This window comes from Osmia bicornis, chromosome 5, assembly GCF_907164935.1.
Source record: "Osmia bicornis bicornis chromosome 5, iOsmBic2.1, whole genome shotgun sequence".
Classification (NCBI taxonomy): domain Eukaryota; kingdom Metazoa; phylum Arthropoda; class Insecta; order Hymenoptera; family Megachilidae; genus Osmia; species Osmia bicornis.
The window spans coordinates 9,838,550-9,864,273 of record NC_060220.1 but is presented as its reverse complement, the minus strand read 5'-3'; the positions used below and the strand labels follow the sequence as shown (position 1 = coordinate 9,864,273).

At 39.0% G+C, this 25,724-nt stretch overlaps 1 protein-coding gene across 5 annotated transcripts in view; it reads left to right on the top strand.

Moving 5' to 3' along the window:
• LOC114880889 (Y+L amino acid transporter 2) overlaps positions 1-25,724 on the top strand; it is a 91,396-nt gene that overhangs the window by 59,661 nt on the left and 6,011 nt on the right. For all 5 annotated transcript variants that reach the window (XM_046285730.1, XM_046285728.1, XM_029197369.2 and 2 more), the window contains exons 3-6: positions 934-1,204; positions 18,088-18,211; positions 18,704-18,904; positions 25,437-25,586. In XM_046285730.1, the coding sequence (XP_046141686.1) occupies positions 934-1,204; positions 18,088-18,211; positions 18,704-18,904; positions 25,437-25,586 (746 nt within the window). The remainder of the gene's footprint in view (positions 1-933; positions 1,205-18,087; positions 18,212-18,703; positions 18,905-25,436; positions 25,587-25,724) is intronic.

Here is a 25,724-nt window from a genome sequence, read left to right as displayed (position 1 = left end):
AAACGCAAATATTTGTAGCATGATGTGGATACCGTTTTATATTTGGGGTCCCCCCCCCCCGTCGCCAGGGCTATTCGGAACTATATCCGCAATTAATAAAAAGTAATAATGTCTTTATTAAATATAATATTTAATTATTAAAGAAACTAAGGCTAAGACGAGATGTTTTATGCATCGAGGCTGCATTCGAACTGAAAACGGATCCCGGCCAACACGCACGAGATTTGAAACGAGTGTTTATGTTAGAGAATGTATTGCCTTATACAGTATGATTCTCTCGGAGCGCAACACAATAGCCGCCCCGCACAATGGAACCCTGCTGTGTTTGCGGGCAAAAAGACGCAGGAGGTCAAGTCGCCAGACCCAAGTCTTGGGTCCTCGACTTGACCTCCTGGGTCTTTTTACCCGCAAACACAGCAGGGTTCCATTATGTGGGACGGCTATTGTGTTGCGCTGCGAGAGAATCACCCTGTACTTCTTTGAACTGACGTTTACATCGATGACTTCCAATGAATATCGAATTCATTTTTATTATCTAATTAATCCAATACATTCTATATTATGTTTTCAAATTAATTCAGTTCCTTTTATCAATTATAATTTAAAATTTTTATATTTTCCTTCTCTTTTATATACTTGAAATATTATTGGTAAGTAAAGCAACATCATCAATAATAACGACGTTTATTTTAATATTTGAAGTAAATATAATTTTTTAGAGATAAATCTTCAATTTCTTTTCTTTTTAAAGCATCGAATTAATTCGCACAATATGGTATTCAAATGTACAGCGTTGCTATTGCAACTAACCTGACCTTATAATTTTAATCAAAGTATATTTCCCATTTTTCAAGTGCAAGAAATAAAATATAAAATTTTGTTTCATGTTTCATGAAATTATTAAAAATTAAATGTTTAAACTGTTATCGATAGGTTTGCTGACTGCTATCAATTGCTACAATGTAAAATGGGCGACTAGGGTGCAGGACATCTTCACTGGAACAAAAATTTTTGCATTATTGATCATCATGGCCGCTGGTCTCTGGTGGCTCTGCATGGGCCACACGGAGAATTTCCGGCATCCCATGGACGGGACCAATACACAGCCCGGTTACATTGCCTTGGCTGTTTACTCAGGGCTATTTTCTTATTCCGGATGGAACTACCTGAACTTCGTCACCGAAGAACTGAAAGATCCATACAAGTAATTATCATTCAAAATAAATGCGCTCTAGGTCAGGTAGGTATGCGCACGGAATTGTCCTACGATCGCTCGAATACCCGCGTCCAGTTTGCGGTCTATCGTCTACATTACTGCCCCCCCCCCCTCAATCCGTTATTAATACTAAAACTATCAAATGGATCAAAATGTCAGCTTTCTGGTTGCTTATTTTAAATTATAGAATTTAGTAAAGGGCTTTTATTTAAATGTATGTTAACTGTTTTTCAGATAAAACATTATTCTATGTGTTGGAGTATGTTTCATTCTTTATATGTATGAAACAATTAGTGACATCATTTTATGTAATCTGTGACCTGTTTGAAATGGCCAACCCTGTATACGCGCATTCACGCTGTGAATGTATGTATAGTGGAAAAAAACACTTTGATAATAAGGGCATACTTTTCATTCTTTTGTATGATGCTCATGGGTTAAAGTGCTGTATCAGAATCACAATAGCAAAGGAGGAAGTACAAATATGAGATAGGGTAGAAATCTATACTAATCTATACTAATATATAAAGCTGTAAGCATTTTCTTTGTTCTACTGTTTCAAATCTACTGTTTCGATTTTGATCCGATTTTTTTTTATGTGTTCCTTATAACCTTGCGAAGGACATAGGCTCAGTTTTATTACGCTGTTGCATCAGAAAATGTATAAAATATTGTTTATTTCGTTTGTGTAAATCGTAGCGAAGAACAGTTCATCAGAACTGCTAATCCCCACCGCTGCAGTGTTGACATAGTAGTGGGAATACCTTCGTACCTCAGCGGTGGGGATGGATGGCGACGCTGTCGGTGCTGCTTCCCGGATTCAGCATTCATCTTTTTTTCTCATACACTTATTAGACAAAATACCACCCGGACAGCGCCGGGTAACACGGCTAGTATGAAATACCAAGGTTTTAATCCGTACGCCGTAATGTGACACTTTTAACAATGATTGTGCATTAAGTATTACGACGTGTAAAACACTCATAACAACCATTCTTGATAGGTATCATTGTTTTGTTTAACAAATGTTTCAACTTTTGGCCCTAATAGAAAGTTCTTACGCGTGCTTGTTAAAGTAAAATTTACCTTGGTTTATTTTGTTAGTTTTAAAAAGCAAAACGATTTAGATATTCTAAATTTTGCGATGCGGTTTCGACCTATGTGAACCTGGCACCCGACTTTGAAAAATTGTTTGAAATCGTATTGTATTTCCCTTCGTTTGTACCCGTTTGTACCAGTTTCGAGTATAGTTCCGAATTGCCCCGTGGGGGGGGGGGCAAATGTGGAACGGTATCCACATCAGCCCAGTAGTTTCGGAGATATTAATTAAAAACTTTCGCAGTGTACATAGAATTCTGCCTATACCGACATGACTAACACAACCATCCCCGCTGTAGAAACCATGGTCGTCAAGTGTCAAGCAGCCGATGACACAGTAGGGGGTCTCGATCTGACAATGAGTATCAAAAGGGTGTCTCTATAGTGTCATATTTTTATATGTATCTCGTATTTTTATCCGACTTCGAAAAGGAGGAGGATACTCAATTCGATGTGCATGTATTTTTTTTTTATGTATGTTCACTGATTACGCCGAGACGGATGGACCAATCGGAACGAAACCTCATGCATCTGGTAGAGTATGTCTCCCGATTGGTCCCTATTAGAAGTACGAACCACGAAAAGAAAAAACCCAACAACTGCTGTTCAACACTTGCAAACTTTAATTAATGTGACAAAAAAGAAAAATAGAATACATATTTGAAATATAACATACTGCAAAGGCACAACAAAATGTCAATAGAATCTCTTGCATAGACATAAACCAAAAACTTCAGGATCTAATGTCGCCGATTCATATCCGAAGCGCTCTCGTTCAATATGCACATCGATCGCAACGCCGCACACCCGACCGCAACGCCATCTATCTGGTATATATTTCTGACACTTCCCCTTAAATTTAAAGTGAGAACTTTGAATTTACTCGCAGATTACCTTATACTTTATACAAAAGAGAAAAAAAAACTTAATTAACTAAACCTAACGCTTTGGTAAATTTTTCATGTTTTGGACCATTTAATGCCTTAGACAGCACATCGGCAACCATATCCTCTGTACGCAGATACTTAAAGTTAAGCTTTTTCTCACGCAATATTTCCCTTAAGAAGTGATGCCTAATCGCGATGTTTTGTTCTCGCATGGTACACCGGGTTTTCAACCAATTTCAGAGTGCTTGCATTGTCATTGTAAACCGTTACACTGAGTCCAGTCTGAATCCCAAGCTCTTCAAATGCGTTAGACAGGTAAATAACTTCCTTAGCGGCATCCGTAATAGCCGTGTACTCAGCCTCAGTCGAGGACAACGCAACCGTCCGTTGCTTCCGTGACTCCCAGATGATAGGGCCTCCGCAAAAATAGAGTACATAGCCGGTAAAAGACCGTCGGTCAATCACACAACCTCCCCAATCAGCATCCGCGTAACCTGTCAATGATCCGTTACCCGACTGATAAACTAAACAATAGTCATTAGTTCCCTTAAGGTACCTCAGCACCCTTTTAGCGGCCTCCCAGTGTGCCTTTCCGTAACAGTTATTGAATTGACTGAGGTAGCTCACCGCGTACCTTATGTCAGGCCTAGACACCACGGCAAGATACATCAAACTACCCACCAATTCACGGTAAGGGTACTGCTTACTTTGGGTTCCTGAATTTTCCTTAACCAATGCCATTCCAGGTTCCAAAGGCGTCTTAACTGAATTGGCATCCACCATGTTGAACCTTTCAAGTAATTTCTGGACATATCCCTTTTGGCTCAATTTAACTTTTTCCTTACCAAGTAAAAACTCGATTCCTAAACAATATTTTAGATTCCCTAAATCTTTAACAGAAAGAAAAACTTTAGTTAGTCCATTCTTAATGTGTTCAATTTTCTTTAAATCTCTGCATAGTATTAGGATATCATCTACATAGACAACGGCCAATAATAATTCTTCCCCTCTATTACAATAGTACACACAAGGGTCGAAGTTTGATGGACTCAACCCCAAGAGTTTTAATTCCTTGTCCAACTTCGCGTGCCATTGTCGACCCGCCTGCTTTAGGCCGTATATGGCCTTCTTTAGCTTGCAGACTTTATTACCGGATTTTGCCTGCACTAACATCTTCCTGGCCGCAACCCTGGTCCGACTGCTACTGTCTTCCGAATCCGCAATTTTTCTCAATAAGGTCTGTATGTTCCTGGGCATTTCCATATACACCTCCTCGTTTAGTAAACCATTCAAATATGCGGTGATTATATCGATTTGGTGGATATTCATTCCGTAGTGATCTGCCAAAGCAGCAGCAAAACGAATCGAACTGAGACACGCTACAGGCGCGAAAGTTTCGTTATAATCCATTCCAGGCCTTTGGCTAAACCCGCGGGCAACCAATCTGGCTTTCCTTCGGTTGATGGTTTCATCTTGTCCATATTTATTGGTCAACACCATGCGACAATCCACGACATTTCTTCCTTCGGGTCGCTCGACCAATTCCCAAACGTCCTTTTCTAACATGGATTTTATTTCATCAACCATTGCCGCAATCCACTCATCGGCATCTGTACCAGATGTAGCAACGTCCAGCGGGATCTCACTTACGTACCCCAAAAAATTCTCTTGACTATTGACTCCCTCCGAGTACGCTTTCCGCGGTCTGCCTCGGCTCCCAGTCCTTATGATCCGAGGGCGTCCGCGGCCTCTCCTGGATCCAATACTGTCTTCATCTCTGCGATCACCAGCCTCAGTGTTCCCTTCTTCTCTATGATCGACATCTTCAATGTCCTCTTCCTCTCTATGATCGTCATCTTCAGTGTCCTCTTCTTTTTCCTCATTTTCGAATTTTATTATCGAATCGTTGTTCTCATCTTCCTTTGGTGGATCCACTTTCTTATTTATACCTTGAATTGACTCTGTGAACTTCACATCACGGCTAACTACGATCTTATCCGTGCTTGTGTCTAGGAGCCGGTACCCTTTAGAATTTTCATCGAATCCTGCGAACCTGTATTCTTTTGCCTTGTTGTCCAGCTTCTTCCTTAATTCCTTGGGAACATGCGCGTATGCTTTTGACCCAAAGACATGCATATCCTTAAGATTAGGCTTTATCCCGCACCATCTCTCCATTGGGGTGGTACCTGTAGCTTTGGTGGCTAGTCGATTCTGCAGGTAATTTGAAAAATAGACAGCTTCACCCCAATACTTCCGCTCAAGTTCTGCATCAATTAATAGGCACCTCGCCATCTCCATGAGAGATCGATTCTTTCTTTCTGCCACGCCGTTCTGTTCAGGGGTGTAGCTGACTGTGTATTGACATTTTATCCCTTGGTTTGTGAAAAAACCCTTTAATTCTTTATTGACGTACTCTAAACCTCGGTCTGATCTGAAAACTTTGGGAACTTTACCGAATTTTGTCTTTACTTCTTGTACAAAGTCCTTGATCCTGTCAGTTGTCTCAGATTTATGACCCAATAGATATACCGTCGTATATCTGCTGAAATCGTCAATTAATGTCAATACATAACGTTTCTGACCCGAAGTCCTAGTCTGCATTGGTCCACATACATCAGTGTGTATCAGATCCAATATCGATTCAGATTTACTGTCAGATTTCTGAGGGAAAGGCTTTCTGGTCATCTTCCCCTTGACGCAGGTGTCACATACTTGCCTCAAACCGCAGTCTTTAATTTTTATTCCCTCTATTGTCCCTTTTGACACCATTTCCTGTATTGCTACAAAGTTCCTATGACCCAGCTTTCTGTGCCATGTGTGCTGGCAGTTTAAGAAATGCTGACTTGTAACAGTGAGGGCCTTATGGACATTCTTTAATTTAAATAAATCACCATACGATTTAGCCTTGATTATAATCTTGTCCTTTCCTCTTATTGTACACATTCCTTTGGTAAAGTTAACCTCATAATCCTTTTCTGTCAACCTTGTGACAGATATTAAATTCTCCTTCAAATCTGGAACATAGAGCACATCCTTTATATGAACAGCGAGAGGATTTCCTTGAGGGTCTTTACACCAAATTTGTCCGTCTCCTCTGCCTTCAACTTTTGCACAGGAGCCATTTGCTAGCCTCGCACTATCATCATTGCACTTCTCTAAATTAAGGAAGAAATCTCTGTTATTTGACATATGACTGGTTGCACCAGAGTCGATGCACCAATCATCTTTATTCCAAGATGAGCTGCTGATGTCAACATGAAAATAAACGTCGCTTTCAGAGCGAGTGTCTGTAGATTCCACGCATATCTTCTCACCAACAACCCTACTAGCCCTTTGATTTGACTTGCTTGGATTCTTTTCCTTCCACCTCTGATATTTTATGCAATTTTTCTTCAGATGGCCTGGCTTCTTGCAGAAATAACAGGTGCACAAAATCGGTTTTTTCTGTAGTTTTCCCTGCAGTCTTTCCTGATCCGGGTGCATTTTTATGGGTTACCTTTAAAACTTTCTCTTCTTCTTGAGTCCCATCTCTCAAATTCCGGCGCCTTGCTGCTTCATCCAATAATTTCCCTTTGACGAGTTCCAAGGTCAGCTCATTCTCATTACGAGTCTCTAATGCCGTCTCTAACTGAGCGTTCCGAAAGAGTCCGGAAGGTTACTCAACATTATGGATATAACGATTTTCTCCTTCAAGGTCTCCCCCATGGCGGCGAGCCGATCCACGAGGCTCAACATCTCATGGACGTACTTTTCCATATCGCCATTCTCGTCTAACTTTAGGTTAATGATTCTTTTAAGCAAGTGTACCTGGTTTGTTAAGGATGCTTTCTGGTGGTATTTCCTTAGCGCTTCCCACGCTCCCTTGGCATCGGCAGCTCCCTTAAAATGTATGAACTGGTCATCTTCCAATAGAAGTCCGATAATCGCCCTGGCTTGACCGTCAGCTTTAAGCCATTTTTCATTTGGATCCTCAGACCTTTCCTTACTTATAATATGCCACAGGTCCTCCTTAATCAACAGCAATTCGACCTTACTTTTCCATATTTCGTAATTCGTATTGTTCAGCTTTGTAATTGAAAAACGTATATCCGCCATTATACAACGCCACGTGCCCCTGGGCCCATAACCTATTAGAAGTACGAACCACGAAAAGAAAAAACCCAACAACTGCTGTTCAACACTTGCAAACTTTAATTAATGACAAAAAAGAAAAATAGAATACATATTTGAAATATAACATACTGCAAAGGCACAACAAAATGTGAATAGAATCTCTTGCATAGACATAAACCAAAAACTTCAGGATCTAATGTCGCCGATCCATATCCGAAGCGCTCTCGTTTAATATGCACACCGACCGCAACGCCGCACACCCGACCGCAACGCCATCTATCTGGTATATATTTCTGACAGTTCCGTTGAAAAAACATTTTGCATTTTTTCATTCCTGACGCTTTTTATTGCAAAAAAACGTACTATTTCATATACGTGCGGCGTACGTGCGCCGATTACTCCGAGACGGATGGACCAATCGGAATGAAACTTTTTGCGTCTTGTAGAGTATAACTCCCATTGGTCCAGTAAAAAAAATATTTTGCATTTTTTCATTCCTAACGAGATTTTTTTCTAAATGTATGTTCGTCGATTACTCCGAGACAGATGGACGAATCGGAACGAAACTTTTTGTATCTTGTAGAATATATCTCCCACTTGGTGACGTTAAGAAGACATTTTGCATTTTTTCATTGCTAACGACTTTTTTGCAAAGAACGTAATGCTTGATTTACATTTTTCACCGATTACTCCGAGACGGGTGAACCAGTCGGATCGAAAATTTTGCATCTTGTACAGTATATCCGCCGATTGGTCCCGCAAAAAAGTTTTTGTATTTCTTCATTCCTAACGACTTTTATCGCAAAAAACGTAATACTTCATTTATATCTTTCGACGTTTACGCTGCAGGGTATGTACCGATTGCGATGAAACTTTTCACATTTACTAGGAGGTATCTCCGCGATGATCTCACTTGCAAAAATTCATGGAATTTGTTAATAACAACTGTTATAGCAAAAAATCTATTCCTTCACGTTATTCTGCAAGGAACGTATCGTCCGCGATAAATCCTCTCATATTTAGTAGGACATTCAGGGTGTCACGCGACTACCTCGACAGCCGAAGAGAGATGATTGCTAAGGTGATTCTAAACAACTTTTTCCTGTACTAAAATGTTGGTTAAGACTTGGTTTTCGAATTATTAACAAGCGCGTATATCGCGCGGTCTCAGGGACTGCAGTATCTGCTACGAAAACCGAGTCTGACGTAGGTCGCGAACGAACGGCTTGACACCCCGTTGGCATGGCACAATAAAAAAACTGAACTGGTAGAACATTTTTAGTCGTTGTTTAGAATGAATTGTTAGAAAATTTGAAATAAACGAACGGTTGAGGCAGGCCATGTGCGTTCTGTCAGCGCGTTTCTCCTCTTTAAGGGGAAGTCCTTTAACTTGGGGGTGTCATAAACAAAAAGGGTATACTGTCGAAGGTGTTCTCACGACGGAGGATTTTTGGGACGGCAGGGCATTCTTGTTCTGACCGTCGACTTGTACGAAGCATTCGAAATACAGAGCAGAGTCAATTTTAGCAAACGCCCACAGTGTTTTGTTTTATATTCATTTCCACACCAAATAATAATCCGCTCCGCATAATCTGATCTTACATATCAGAAGTGGGATTACCGTGTGTGAAGTGCACATTTTTGGAATTCACTTACGTGCATTTTGTGTACAAACTGTTAAGTGTTCCGGACTATAAACTATGCAATTAGTGAATATTATTAGATAAGAATTAGTGATTAGTAAACTTTAAATTAAAATAGTATTAATCGTAAGTGTAGCATAATGTCTCATGCATCAACCAGTCGTGATCGCGAGTGTGCTAGTGAGAGAAGAGACGACTCCATGGAATCGCGCTTAGGACGCTTAGAAACAATGATGGAGTTTTTAAAACGATCTCGCTCGCGTACGCGATCACGTGTGGCTCGACGGCGGGATTCAAGCTCGCGTTCGTGCAGCCCGGAAGTACGTGCTTCGCGTGTACGTTCGCGCAGCCCGCGAAGACAGTGTTCGGAGTCGCGGATCGTTCGGGTGGATCGCGAAGAGCAAGAGAGCTTAAAAACGCGTAGCTCCGCGTCGCGTACGAAGTCGTCGACATATGCACGTCCCGGAGACGAGCAATTGATTCCGGTATACGATCCGTCGAAAGAGGACATTTCGATTGAAAATTGGGTGCGCCATGTGGACGAGTTGGCGTCGCGTTACGGCTGGGACGACCTCAGCGTGATGCGGATGATCGCAACCAGATTACGCGGACACGCACGGCAATGGTACGATACACGTATGCGAGTCGCGACCACATGGGCAGAAACGAAGGTGTTTCTCGTCGCGCAATTTCGACGGACGATGCCGTTTTCGAAATTACTACGGGAGGCGGACCTGTACGAGGCGAAACCGGGACAGTCTCTTGGAGACTACTGTTTTCAAAAACTAAATCTCATCAGGAGAATGGACATTAATCTACCCGACAACAAAATCGTCGACATGGTGATTTTCGGGGTACCGGACGAAACTATCGCCAGGACGCTGAGATCAGCGAAACATACAGATCCCAACGACCTGTATGCGTCCATGTGTGCAATGGGAAACATGCATGGAAAAGAAGAGAAGAAGCCAAAACAGGAACGCCAGGGAGCAGTCCGTCCAGCAGCGATAAAGGCCGGCGGAAGCAAAAAGGCACGACCGATCACCTGTTTCAATTGCAGCAAGGCAGATCACATGGCGAAGGACTGCAGGAAACCGAAAATAGAATGCAGCCTTTGTAAGAAGCTAGGACATAAGCGAGAGGATTGTCCGCAAAAGGAGGTAAATATGGTACAGACTATTAAAACTAGTACTAACATTTACCAGGTATATGTACGCGTTAACGGTCATAAGGTAGAAAGCTTAGTAGATACCGGAAGCGCGTGTACTATTATTCATTCGTCGATAGCGAAGAAATTTTGTATTAAGACGAAGATTATAGGAGATACAATATTTAGAGGATTCGCTAATTGTTCAGTAATAATCAATCAAGTCGCGCCAATTACGGTGAAGATTCAGAATGTAACGGCGGACGTAGATTCTTTTATTATTCCGGATGAATACACGGCGTACAACGTAATTCTTGGAAGGGATTTCTTACAACAAGAGCATATTGTAATGTTGAAACGGGGTAACCAACTCACTTTCAACGACATAAGAAATTCAAGAGAACCGCAAATAATTTCTGCGATGGATATCTACGTTGTCGAAGTAGACCCGAAACTAAATTTGGGAAATATTGGAAAGAAAGAGCGGAAATTATGCATCGCGTTAATCGAGGAATTCCGTGATTGCATATCGTCGTCGATGCGAGATTTAGGAAAAACGAATATGGCCGCAATGGTGATTAATTGCCTTACGGATGAAGCGGTAGTATATCACCCTTATCGTCTTGCTGAACCGGAAAAGAAGATCGTTCGGGAAATAATCGCGGATCTGTTGAACAACGGAACCATCAGAGAATCTGATTCGCCTTATGCAAGCCCGATTACGCTGGTAAAGAAGAAGACAGGGGATACTAGGATGTGCGTGGATTATCGCAAATTGAATGCGATAACTGTAAAGGACAAATATCCTTTACCCCTCATCGACGACCAGATTGACAAGCTAGGAGGCAATCGGTACTTTACGGGACTTGATTTAGCATCGGGTTATTACCAGGTACCAGTCGCGGAAAATTCCATTGCGAAGACAGCGTTTGTCACACCGGAAGGACACTATGTGTTTTTACGAATGCCTTTTGGTCTAACGAACGCGCCAGCCGTTTTTCAAAGGCTGATCAATAAGGTTCTAGGAAAGTTGAAAGATACAGCAGCATTTCCTTAGATAGACGATGTCATAATACCATCGAAAACGGTAGAAGAAGGCATCGAAAAGCTACGGGAAGTTTTAGAGGCCTTTCGAACACATGGTCTGACCCTTAAGTTGGAAAAGTGTTCCTTCTTTAAAGAAACGATCGAATACCTGGGTCGTGAAATAAGCGAACAAGGGGTGAGGCCAGGTCAACGAAAAATAGACGCTGTAAGAGACATGCCACCACCTGAAACGGTAAAGCAGGTACGTCAATTCCTGGGATTAGCCAGCTATTTCCGGAAATTTGTCAAGAACTTTGCGACGCTTGTGGAACCTTTGACGCGTCTCACACGCAAAAATGTACCATGGCAATGGGAGGAACCGCAAGAAAATGCTTTTCGGTAGGTACAAGATAAATTAACATCGCGACCGGTGTTATGTATCTTTGATCCAGTTCGACCTACCGAACTTCATACGGATGCGAGTTCCTTAGGTGTTGGAGCAATATTGTTGCAACAACAAGAAGATGGGAAAATGGCAGCGGTTGCTTATTTTAGTAAGCAAACAACAGCGGACCAGCGATGCTACCATTCCTATGAACTAGAAACAATGGCAGTTGTGTTCGCCCTACGATATTTCCGAGTATATTTACTGGGAATAGAATTTAAAGTTGTAACGGATTGCAACGCATTGAGGACGACCTTTTCGAAGAAGGATTTATTGCCACGCGTAGGACGATGGTGGTTAGAAACGCAGGAATATACGTTTGAAATCATCTACCGACCAGGGACGAAGATGGCACATGTGGATGCACTTAGCCGAAATCCTCAGCCGGTCGCTCTCGAGGTCGCCTACGTGGACATTACGGAGGCTGAATGGATAACGTCGGCACAAATGCAGGACGAGCAATTGTCACGGGTCCGAACAATTCTCGCCAACGACGAAAAGTCACCCGAAACGAAACACTATTTTCAGGAATACGTGTTAAAGAAGGACAAGCTATACCGGCGGTTAGCAGGTAATAAAACGGCTTGGGTAGTTCCAAGGAACGCTAGGCTGCAAATATGCAGATTATGTCACGACGATGCCGGACATCTAAGCGTGGAAAAAACATTAGAGCGCATTCAACGGAACTATTGGTTTGCTGGTATGCGACGATTTGTTGATAAGTATGTGAAGGCGTGTTTGAGTTGCGCGTACTATAAGCATACTTCAGGAAAGAAGCAATGCAAACTGAATACGATCGAGAAGGTACCGATACCGTTTCACACGTTGCACATCGATCATGTAGGACCATTCGAGACGAGTAAAAAAAGAAACAAATATTTACTCGTGATAGTGGATGCGTTCACGAAATTCATGATCGCAGAACCAGTGAAAAGTCAGAAGACTCGTCACACTGAGAAGGTATTATTAAATTTGATGTACTTATTCGGTGTACCGACGAGGATAATAAGTGATCGCGGAACGAGTTTCACGTCACAAAGGTTCGCTACATTGTGTGAGACATACGGCATTAAACACGTACTTAATGCGGTAGCCACACCAAGAGCGAATGGGCAATGTGAACGATATAATAAAACTATCGTTGACGCCCTAGCGACCACTTCAGCGGGTCAAGATTCAGGAGACTGGGACGTCCAGGTAAAGAGGGTGCAGAGTGCAATAAACACCACGCACAACAAAAGCATTAATACGACGCCGATAAAAGCATTGATCGGATGTGATATGAGAACAGTAGCTCAAGGACCACTACTGAGTGTCGTAGAAGATCCGCCTCCGAAAACTTTGAAATGTATTTGATATCCTATTTAACGATTAAGTAGATATTATTAATAGCTATGGAATATTGGTATAAATGAAATAAAAATTATTTGACACTTTTTAGTGCATTTCGAAGTCGGATTTGTTTTTTGTTAAAAATTATTTTATTCATTGGTGTATTTTGTATTACAGCATATTTAATATTTTATTTTGCATTTTTGGTAAGCAAGATAAAATAATTTCAATTTTTTAAAATAATTATTCTTTTGATTTAGGGCGGGAGAAGGGCTTTGCTCTTTCCCCTGCACCCCCGTCCCGGAATACCAAACCTAACCTCACCTACTACGGTTTAATATACATACGTAGATGAACAAAGTATTACCTTCTGTTCGTATATGTAAGAAGATAGTTATGCGTGTGACTGTGTTTTAGGTCCACACTCATGAGTAAAATTCTGTGTATTAGTAAAAAAGTTGTTTGCGAATATCTCGACAACTTGTTATTTCCGTCAAAAACAAAAATCATATTCGTATTCAGCACATCAAAACGAGTAAAACGACGAGATTAATGTAAACGTGAGCCACAGTTTACAAAATAATGCGCTTTATACATATAGAACACCCTGTAGATACTCAAGTCGAGACCCCCTACTACAGTGTGATTCTCTCGGCGCGCAACACAATAGCCGCCCCGCACAATGAAACCCTGCTGTATTTGCGGGTAAAAAGACCCAGGGGCCATATCGCTGGACCCAAAACTGCTTTGTGTGTGTTTATGGCTGAGACGAAGACAAGAAACAGAACAGCAGAGGTTCCATTTTGCGGCACGGCTTTTGTGTTGCGTTGCGAGAGAATCACCCTGTATATCATCGGTTGCTTGACACTTGACGACCACGGTTTCTACAGCGGGGATGGTTGGGTTAGTCATGTCTGTATAGGCAAAATTCTACGTATTCTGCCGAAAGTTTTTAATTAATATCTCCGAAACTACTGGTTACCGATTGTGGATACCGTTTTACACTTGCAGTTTTCTCCTTCCCCCCTCTCGCCCCTCCAAAGCCCATGTCGATCGGTCACCGGGGCAATTCGGAACTACAGCCCTAGTTTCCTTTCCATTTGTATCTTAAGGGGTGAAAAGATATAAGGGGGCGAGAATACCCTTGCACCCCACTTTAACATTTTTTATTTCTCTCATCGCCATAAAAAAGAGAAACGTTTGTACCACCTTCACTATCGTTTGTACCCAAAGGGGTTTGTTTGTACCGATTTCTGAAACTGATCCCAAGAGGTAACCTCGCCATTTTTGAAGATTTTTCAAATCTTGCGGGTGCTGTTTCCTAGTTGTTTGTACCCGTTTGTACCACCTTCACTTTCGTTTGTACCCCAGGAGTTGGTTTGTACCGATTTGTAAACAAACTCTCAATGGGTAACCGGGAATTTTTTATTTATATCATTTAACAATCATTAATTATGTGCCCAATTTCCTTCCGTTTCGTGAGAAGAGAATTATCGCGTTAAACTTATTTTGCAGATGGTGTGATAAACTTTTACAATGCTTTGAATAATAAATGTTATATTTTCTCAATAGTTCTTTTATTAATCATTCGATATGTTCCATTGTGAATATCACTCAAAATCGTACATTAAGTATATTTGAAAATAATGCACAGATTAACAGTTGCTATCTTTTGTGTAAGATAGAGCCTTCAGGCTTTGCGTTGTTTTCTGTTACTCAGCACCTAGGAGATCTCATTTATCTCGGATAGTTCTTTTCTTTTAACGATCCACTATAGAGTTTCCGACTGACGCATAGGAGATGAAATTCTGTAGATCGTAGACAGTTACAACAGGTACAAACGATTAGGAAACAGCACCCGCAAGGAGATTTGGAAAATGTTCAAAAATGGCAAAGTTACCCCTTGGGGTCAGTTTTAGAAATCGGTACAAACGAACCCCTTTGGGTACAAACGAAAGTGAAGATGGTACAAACGAGTACAAACGTTTCTTTTTTTTTATGGCGTTGAGAGAAATAAAAAAATATTCTTGCCCCCTTATATCTTTTCACCCCTTAAGGTACAAACGAAAAAGAAACTGGTACAAAGGGGTACAAACGAAGGGGAATACAATACAATTTTAAAAAATTGAATTTTTCGCAGTCGGGTGCCAGGTTCACATAGGTGCGGTTTCGATCAAGATTCTGGGGTAAGTACCATGCCGTTCCTCGTGGTCCTCCTACCAGAAGATGCAAGATCTTCCCCGTTTTATGGCCAGATCCTTCGAGATCACCCTTATCTCTCTACACCTGTTATGCAGCACCATGACTTCGAGTCATCGGCCACACGCGCGTACCTTTGGACGTTATTGTTTATAATGAGCCTTGTGGGATTGGAAAACCCGCTCTGCCGTTCCGAAGCTTTCGCTTATACCGGCGGTGTTAAAGGGAGCATAGCGCTACGTTTACCTACCACCCAACGTCAGATCCTTACCAAGGGGAGACGGGCCGAAGCAATCATCGCACGGGGCGAAGACCCAAACACCAAACTCTTCGTCGGCGTGTAAGGAGTTTTGCTCTAGGACGCTTCTACTTTATCAAGCTTACCTACGTGGTCCCAGCTCAACCCACGAGGCGCTTCACGTCCACAGCCAGAGCCCCGTTTGCCACCGGTAAACCAGTGTCCGAGCCATACCACGGGGAGGAGGGGTTGGCACATGTCACCGCTGGGGCTGGCTGCAAGGCCCTAACGGCATCTTTGTGGCCCGCGTACCGTTGAAGATTGGCATTCGAACTCTCTATCGCCGATTCATAAACAAAATATCCCCGACTCTCATAATTCGTTGCGCCTCAAGTATCAGCTACCGCCGGACCCAAGTCCAAAGCCCCAAATGCATTGACTCTGCCACATGTCAGTCCTTGCACACGTGCTGATGCTAATAATCATAGTATTAGTATATCAAAGGATATTTGAAGTAGCTATGTTTTGACTATGATAAATAACAGTAGATAGTGGAATGACAAATTGATAGAAATATGAGGTTGTAGAAAACTTGTAGAAAAGCTACTCCCCATCCAATTTTGATGATTTTTAAATATGTTGTAAAATTCGTTATTTTAAGCAATTTTTTTTCCTTTAAGCCAGGCCTGTCCAAGTAGGAGAGTCCACTCCTGGAACACATGTTTTGGGTCCCCTTCCTACGCTGCTCCTTCAAGTAAGATGGGACGGTTCCGACTACCGTCTCTCCGTCTTTCCTAGCGGCGGTATTGTCTCCTCGGTCCCATCTTACTTGAAGGAGCAGCGTTGGAAGGGAACCCAAAACATGTGTTCCAGGAGTAAATTCCCCTACTTGGACAGGCCTGCTTTAAGCTATGCAGGCTGATCCTCTCGCTAGTGGACCCAAAAGGAAGTGCCGCAACAATAGAATGAAAAAGTCGACATCCCATTTCTGTCATCGCTTACTTGACGGAGGTGGCCCCTGCAGCGGAAAAGGCTGTGTGCGTGAAAATGTGTATAATGAGCAGAAGAGTCCCATTTAAACGCTGCGGAAAACAGAATATTTTTTTAACACATTTTCACACACACAACCGTCTCCGCTATAGGGGCCACCTCCGTCAAGTAAGCGATGACAGAAATGGGATGTCGACTTCTTCATTCTATTGTTGCGGCACTTCCTTTTGGGTCACTAGCGAGAGGATCACCCTGTATGTCGGACTCGATTAGTTTGCGAGATTATCAGCTACGAGTACTACTACATTGAATTTCGCCTGTACGTATGCATCCGCGGCTGTGTGTGCGTCGGCAAGCGACCCTCGTTTATCTACTGTTTCTGTCAACAGCACCACGTAACGGGTCAGCTTAAAATCAAAGTTAACTAATAATTTCAACAGCAGCCGGAATATCATGAGATCGACGCATATAAGAAATCCCACCTTAACCAATAAGAACAGAAGATTACCTTATTGTATCCTGCAAATAGTGCTCGTTCCGCTAAAAAGTGTGAAATAAAATAATTTTTAACAAAAAATACAACCGACTTCGAGACGCGCTAAACAGTGTAAAATAATTTATATTTCATTTATACCAATACTCAACAACTATTAATGAAACCGATTTATTCGTTAAATAGTATACTAAATACATTTTAACATTTTCGGAGGCGGCGCAAAATTAAAAATTTTCTTCTATTAGGAAGATCCTAGTTCAGGCGTTAACTACATGTACATCAGAAGTATTACCAACTTCTGATACAAACGTTACAATTACAAATGTTATCAACTGTATCTATAACGTTCCGTATTTTTTCTTACGAATTAATTACCAAGTTCGCCATAACGCAATCAAATCGTTATTGACAGCATCGTTTATTCAGGTATTGTTAATTTTGCGCCGCTTCCGAAAAGACTGAAATGTATTTAGTATACTATTTCACGATTAAATAGGTTTTATTAATAGCTGTTGAGTATTGGTATAAATGAAATATAAGTTATGTTGCACTTTTTAGCGCAACATTTTAGGTTGTATTTTTTGTTAAAAATTATTTTATTTTTCTAAAAAGTAACACTGTCTCGTATTACTACCCGAAGTTCTATTAGCTCGAATTTGCCATTAATTAGAAAAAGTGAAAACAAAAAAACAGAAGTTCTATAAGGTCTATAATATTTATATTTATACAGCACATTCTGCATGAAATTTCTCAAATTTCTATGTTTGATATTTCTATTAATGACTATTCTGAGATTCTCTACATCGAAAAATATTCATACCTTCTCCTCTACATAATCATAGTGATTCTAATTACATTCCCAACTCTGTATACTGTGGTTCACCACCACTTGCGTATAAAGATTTATACGAAAAAACTTGACTTATTATTAACTTTGTTATTCGTACTGTTCAATTGTATACTAAATTTTATAATATTTATTCATAAAAAATTACATTATTTTGTTTGTAAATTACTCTTAATATCGGTATCATCAAAATTAAGATTTTGAAAATTCCTGCTTCCCCTATATTACCATTTCCCCTAGGAAAGCCTACTTTGCTCAACATGTAATATACTGCAACTATGTTGTAGCTCAAGGTATTTTGTTGTGAGCTCAAAATCATAATAGCAATGAAACAAATAACAATAAATAAATAAAGAAAATATTCCCGATAATAACATAAAAATTGCAAAGAACAATCATCATGCTTTCAGGAATCTTCCAAAGGCAATTTGTATATCATTGCCATTGGTGACTGTAATTTACGTTTTGGCGAACGTTGCGTACTTCGTGGTGCTTACACAAGATGAAATACTTGCATCGGATGCTGTCGCCGTTGTAAGTTGCTTGACTTTTTAAACATTTGTTTCCTGCTAATTAACTTGATTTAAAATTGTTTGGATAAAAATACGTGGAAATGCGAATTTCATTTAAATATAGCAAAACTTAACAAATAAATAATGCTTCTATCTTTTTATCAATAAATTGAGATAACCAAAAATGGCGGACTATGGAGAGAGCCACAATTTTAATTTAATTTTGTATTTCATATTATTTCCATTTTCATTTAATTTTCTAAATTTTATACTGTTCCTTGAAAAATAAAAAATACATTCTTCCAATATATGTATCAAACTTTCATGTAAAAATTATACCCTCAACTTTAGGTTAATTTCCTTGTATACGTTTTGTAAGTTTGGGTCACGATTCACCCAGGTTCTGCTGTTTAAGGGCTAAATAATTCAACGAAAGGATTGATTAAACAACTGTTTATAAATTGTCTTTTTAGATCATTCAGAAAAATATGAAAAACGAATTATCTTTTTTCAGACGTTCGGCGATAAGTTACTGGGCGTTATGTCTTGGATAATGCCATTTTTCGTCGCCTGTTCAACCTTCGGGGCGTTGAACGGTGCAATATTCGCATCGTCACGATTGTTTTTCGTTGGAGCACGCAACGGTCATTTGCCCGCTGCTATCGCCCTCATCAATGTCCGAAACTTGACGCCGATGCCATCTCTCATCTTTCTTGTAAGCCTCTTTTATTAACCAACCTTTTGTCGTCCTTGATAAAAATACGAAATGATTCACAAAGAAACAGGATGAGCATTAACTTTCTAAATAAAAAATGAATCAGAAATCAAGGAAATTTCTCGAAGAAATTTAATAAATTTTATACAAACTAAGAGAACTTAATTATCATAACCTAGAAACATTGGCGTAACTAGAATTTTTTGGTAGGAGTGGGCTAGGTTCAATAAAAATTTTAAAGTTCAGACATTTTCAAATTCTATACTTTTGAAAGTTTGAAATTATTAAATTCTTACTGTTTAGAAATCTGAAATTTTGAAATTCTGAAATTTTTTATGTTAAAATTTTATTATGGTGGGTACAGCAAAATCTCTCTATATGTATGTATAACACTGTCCAACAAATTTTAACTTTTTTTTTATGTTCCGATCTCCACTAGGTGATTCTTATAGTGCTTTGCACGCTGATTACAAATCTGCAAACCGTTTTGCTCCTATACGTACAGTTTTTGAGAAATTTGATTTTGAAAAAAAAAAACATATTTTTCTGATTTATACAAATTTTCTGACGTAATTATAAAAGATATTGAAATTCTATTTACACTGAAAGATTCTGTAGACTTTCCTGAATACAACGATACCTATCTTTAATACATTATAAATGTTTAAGTATGTTTAAACGATCATTGAACGCGGAGGGACCCCGATTTGGCACCAATTTTTTAGGATATTTTTCAATTTATCTGAAAAAGTAGAGGTCCAGCGTAAAATCGAATTATACCACGCGATAGAGCAGATTTTTATCTTGAAAAACTACCCAGAGAAAGTTGCAGCATCTATTTTTTTATCAAGCCAGAAAGCGTAATAGCTTCGCGGGACACGAAATACCGACAGTGGCGCTCCGCGTCAGGACTTAAAGCAACAGCATTTGGCGGGATGCCGAGGAACCGTCCTGACGCGGAGCGCCACTGTTGGTACTTCGTCTCCCGCAAAGCTATTTCGCTTTCTGGCTTAATAAAAAAATCGATGTTGCAACTTTCTTCAGGTGGTTTGTCAAGATAAAAATCTGCTCTATCGCGTGGTATAATTCGATTTTACGCTGGACCTCTACTTTTTCAGATAAATTGAAAAATATCCTAAAAAATTGGTGCCAATTCGGTGTCCATCCGCGTTCAATGATCGTTTAAATATACTTAAACATTTATAATGTATTAAAGATAGGTATCGTTGTATTCAGGAAAGTCTACAGAATCTTTCAGTGTAAATAGAATTTCAATATCTTTTATAATTACGTCAGAAAATTTGTTTAAATCTGAAAAATATGTTTGTTTTTCAAAATCAAATTTCTCAAAAACTGTACGTATAGGAGCAAAACGGTTTGCAGATCTGTAATCAGCGTGCAAAGCACTATAAGAATCACCTAGTGGAGATCGGAACACAAATTCACTGTTGGACAGTGTAATTGGCCGTATGCTGGGAAGTGAAAGTGAACAATAAGGGCAGAGCAGGGGGGATTTTTTGAGCCTCGCAGCTGCTTTTGATGTCCGGTAAGAAGTCGTAAAAAAGAAAAATATCATGAGAACCGTAGCAGCCCAGAAATTAACAACAGTTTAACTTTCTTATTTTTAGATTTTTCTGCATACAAATTGTTTTAATATATTGGTACAATTTTTCTGACTGAAATGAGACCAAACATGACATAATTTGTACTATATGGGCGAAAAAAAAATTCTCATTGGGGATGTTCCCTTGGACATAAAATAAGTAAATGTGACCCAAATTATATCGTGTTTGGTTTCATTTTAACCAAAAAAATCTCAACAATATATTAAACGAATTTGTGGGTAAAAAAGAGTAAAATTAAGAAATTTATATTTCTTGATTATAAATTGAACTCGCTCGCCATAATCAATAGCAAAAATCCTGTTGTAAATCCTGTTGGATTTAAGTTAGGTTAGGTTAGGTTATTTTTTAAAATTTCTGTAGTTTTCTTTGCTCATTTTTGCTCCTGTAATAAAATCCATTCTGTAGAATACCTAAAAAAAAAATTTTTCTCAAAAAAAAAAATTTCCGCGCCACCACATTAATGTTTTTCTGACTTACAACTCATGAGAAGTTTGCCTGGTAATCTTTGAGTCAACTGGAGGGGGAACTCTTACCAAATAAATAAATACATATATATATATAGATTTGTATACTGAAAATGCATTTTAAAAGACCAGAAAAATACAATATTTCATCAATTTATGTATGTTATAATAAACTATCAGTATTTATGATACAATACAATAAGGGTTGATAGTGGTGGGGTTGTAGCAATAAATGTAAAACAAATTATATCATTAATAAAACTAAAAGTAATTACGTGTTCAGAAAGTGAACGCCATCACCGATTTCAATGACTTTTAAATATTATCGTCTAGATAGTTAATTCCACAATTTGAACCTTTCAACGTTGGATAATTTGAAAATTTGGAAATTTAAAACTTTAATATTTCGCCGGTATCCGCAAACTCTCTATAGGACACTTGACCTGCCTCTCACTAGTCTAAAATAGGAACTTCCATTTAATAATATAGTGGCTATATACAGAGTGATCCTCTCGCTACGCTATCCGAAAGGAAGTGTCGCCACAATAGAATGTAGAAGTCGACATCCTATATCTGTCATCGCTTACTTGACCCCTGCAGCGAAGACGGCTGCGTGCGTGAAAATGTGTATAATGAGCAGAAGAGTTCCATTTAAACGCTGCGGAAAACAGAATATTTTCTTAACACATTTTCACGCACATAGCCGTCTTCGCTGCAGGGACCACTTCCATGAAGTAAGCGATGATAGAAATGAGATGTCGACTTCTACATTCTATTGCGACGGCACTTCCTTTCGGGTAGCGTAGCGAGAGGATCACCCTGTAGTAGCCCTACAGCCCTTAAGGCTGGTTCAGACACAGCTAGTAATTTAGTTGAGAGACGAGTAGTTTAGCGAATGGACACTACAGTTTAGTCGAGTAGTTTAATAAAACGATTTAGTCGAATAGATCCGTTTCATTGGTTTTTTCTGGTCGAGTAGACTTTCTCCACTTCTAACTAGGCTTCCGAACAGACCTGTCCGGACACATTTCTTTGGTCAAGCGATATATCTTGTACTCTCGATTTCCAAAGCTCAACTGTACTAGTCCGGACACTTTGCTATGCGCTAAACGGTTTAGTAGTAAGTAGCTACTCCCCACTCGACTAAATTACTAGCCGTGTCTGAACCAGTCTTTACGGACAAGCCAAACCGTCATAAATCTGATAAAAATATGTTTATAAAGAAATATGTTCCAATTCGTTTGCCAATTATCATTTGGTGACATGAAAAGATAAAAGATAAAGCTGATATTGATTGACATATGTAGATCAAATCAATAATGATAATGTATTTATCTATATTTGTATGAAATATGATAAGTTAATTCACTTAGAATATGTAAGTGTTATGGATTACAAACTGTCTCGTTAAATAGTTATTAATTCTTATCTAGTCGAAACAAGTCCAACGAACCCATACACCTAATTTTCCAATAAAATATTTTTCATAATTCTTGACAAATTCAACATTCTTCCCATCATTTGATTTTTGGAAATAATATAACATAAACTGTAAAACGTTAAAGACTTTTTGGAAGTAAAGAAAATTAGATAAGTATACAGTAAAAGTCTGAAAAAGAAAAAAAACAATTAAGTATTAAATTTAAATTTGAGAAATTCACACCATCATTATGTGAAGTTTTAATAGCATTGAATCAGGGAGTATAAACCCATAGTCCTTTCTGTAATTAATTTCATTAAACTGAACAATTTATTTCAAAAGTGATTTGAATTAATCCACCAATTATGACGGTACTAACTGCACAGTTATTATGGATGTCACCTCTGACGGGCACATAGTGGGGCAAAATATCAAAAACTCTAAACAATATTCGTATGTAAAAGTTATATTTTTTTTTTGCTCCAGAAAAATACTTACCAATTTATAAAATTGCTATTCTTCATCAAAATAGTACGAAATCGTTACACCTGGTATTCTTATGAATAGTGGTCGCAAGATTTCAAAGTTTACAGTATCGTGCAAAATAGGCTTCCCTAACAAAAATGACGTAACAGGGGAAGTAGGAATCCCTAAAATCTTCATTTTGAGGACATTAATGTTAAAAATGATATGGAGAAAAAATAATATAATTTTTTAATTAGTAAATATTATAAAATTTAGTGTATAATTAGGAAATGTGAGTAGTACGATAAATATTAATTAAAATTCTCCCGCGTAAACGTTTATACGCAAGTGGTGGGGTGCCACAGACTTATATGTACTGTCCACCAATCACAAGAAGTCTTATGAGAATAATACAATCTAATTGGTCACCCCCCACATCAGCTCACATGTGACGTCCACCGTGACGTATGATTGGGCAAAGCGACCAATTAGGCTCGTGTAACTAGGGGGTCTGTGGATTTGTACGTAGTACTCCCTCTTCTCCGAAACAGTCCCACGAGACTTCTTGTGATCGACGGAGTATACATGTACTGTTCGTTGCAGCTAAGTTCCCGTCCAATCAAATTCGTTGACCTGCCTCCAGTCACACGTATTATGTTTATTGGCCGAGGCCCTTACATCTACAAATCTATCGCGTAACGAACGTCGCTAAGGACAGACATTGAAACTGGATGAGATGAAGCGGTAGCGAGCGACGATTCGGACGCATTGACGTAGACGTAGATTCGGGGTTTACATTATTAAGAGAACAGGAGAGTTTTTACACTTTCCATAATGTAATTTTCATAAATTTTGCATAATAACAACTGTTGTCAAGAACGAGTATTATAAAAAATCCATTAATATCCCAAAAAATCGCATGTTTATATAGTTAAATGTATCTTCCGCGAATATGGAAATTTTACGCCTATGCAATGTGACCGTTGACTTCTCAAGTTACGGATTCCTGGAGGGGATTAGGTGGAGCGAACGTACAGTTCCCTTGCCCCTCTGTCGGTTCAGTTTGTCGGTGCTCGGCAACTTAGCAGCAATGAACAGTATGTATACTGAGTTCCATCGAAGTTGCAGTGAAGTTGGCGCACTAACACATTCACACCGCGTCGGTGAGCCGAGAGGCGAAGTGCCGACGACGCGGCGTAAATGTGTTAGTGAATGTGTAGCCAACTACGATGAGACTCAGTGTACAGGGTGATTCTCTCGCCTAGTGTACTCAAAGGAAATGCCACCACACCAGTATGAATGGGCCCAAGCTCTCAGCACACAGTTGCAGTATGCACCCTCATCGCGATACCGATGACACAAAAGGACTTGGAGCTATTCATACTGGTGTGGCGGCATTTCCTTTGAGTACACTAGCGAGAGAATCGCCCTATACGTATATGGGGTCTCCTTTACTACATCGTCATTTTCCTTGAGAGCGCCTACGAAGGCAGGTAGCAATCCGGGTAAAGAAAGGCCTATGGCGACGGTGAAAAACCCGGAAATCTAGGGAATCTTATGTGGACGTGGGAGTCCAGGCTATCGCTATTTTTGCTGGAGAAGCCTACCATGCTCGGTACTATACATTAGAGCATTTTTACGATATCTTATAGTTTAGTTGTATTTAAAAATTAATTAGGTTCCGAAAAATTCTAACTTCAATATTTCAAAACAATTTTCAGTACTTTCGAGTGTCGATTTTTTACATTTTATTAAAATATAACTTTCTGAAAATATCTCTTCAAATTTTCAAACTAAATTAGTGGAAATTAAGAATGATATTAGAAATTTATAATTTTTCACTATTTTTTTGTAACATATCTGATTTGTCAACTTTGAAATATAAAGCAGCATCTATAATGTTATGTTTCTTAAATAATTATACATATAGTATCTCAAAATAAGGCTAGTTAAATACAAAGCTAAACTAAATTTTTTTGCTGATCTATGTTTTTTTCCAGTGATAACACAAGGATTAATGAAAAAAACCACATTTAATATTTCTTTGTGTTAAGTATTTGGCATTTCGCTCACGATATTGTGTGAGCAGCAAAGAACGTATTAAATATTACACTTCTCGAATTTAGTAACAATAGTTAAGAAATTTATAGAATAGGAAATATTACAATTTAATTAATTTATTTTCAAAAGCAAATATTTTTTATAGACTTTAATTTCTAATTCAATTAACTTTTTATATTACTAAATGTAAATTCCATTTATTATTCGGTAATTCTTAATAGAGTAATTCAGTTATGAAAATTTTAAACCACATTCATAAAAATAAAATCATTAAATGTAATGAATTTAATTATTTAGTTTAAGAATCTACTTTTAGTTTTGTTATAAAGATTTTTTATGATTTATGTTATTTGAAAACAATTTCGTATTGGTATGGAAAAAAAAAATTAATGTAACTACTAATTGTAAGTAGCAAGCGTACAAAATTAATTTTTTTTTCTTTCGCTCTTATATTCGAACTATGGTTCGAAGCGCTAAATTATAATTTCCGTTTCTAGTGCATTATCACCCTGGCACTTCTGATCATAGAGGATGTCTACGAGCTAATCAATTATGTCAGCTTCGTTGAAGCTTTATTCACTACACTCTCCGTATCTGGGCTCCTCTGGCTTCGTTATAAAAGCCCGGATCGTGAACGACCAATAAGGGTATGTTTCGGAGAATTTTCTTTTCTTAAACCTCTCATACTAAAATATGTTATTTACTATAATCCGCTTGCTTAGTACGCTATTTTCAAATTAACAAACTGACATTTGATGTTAATGCAGTGATGTTAGACGGGATAT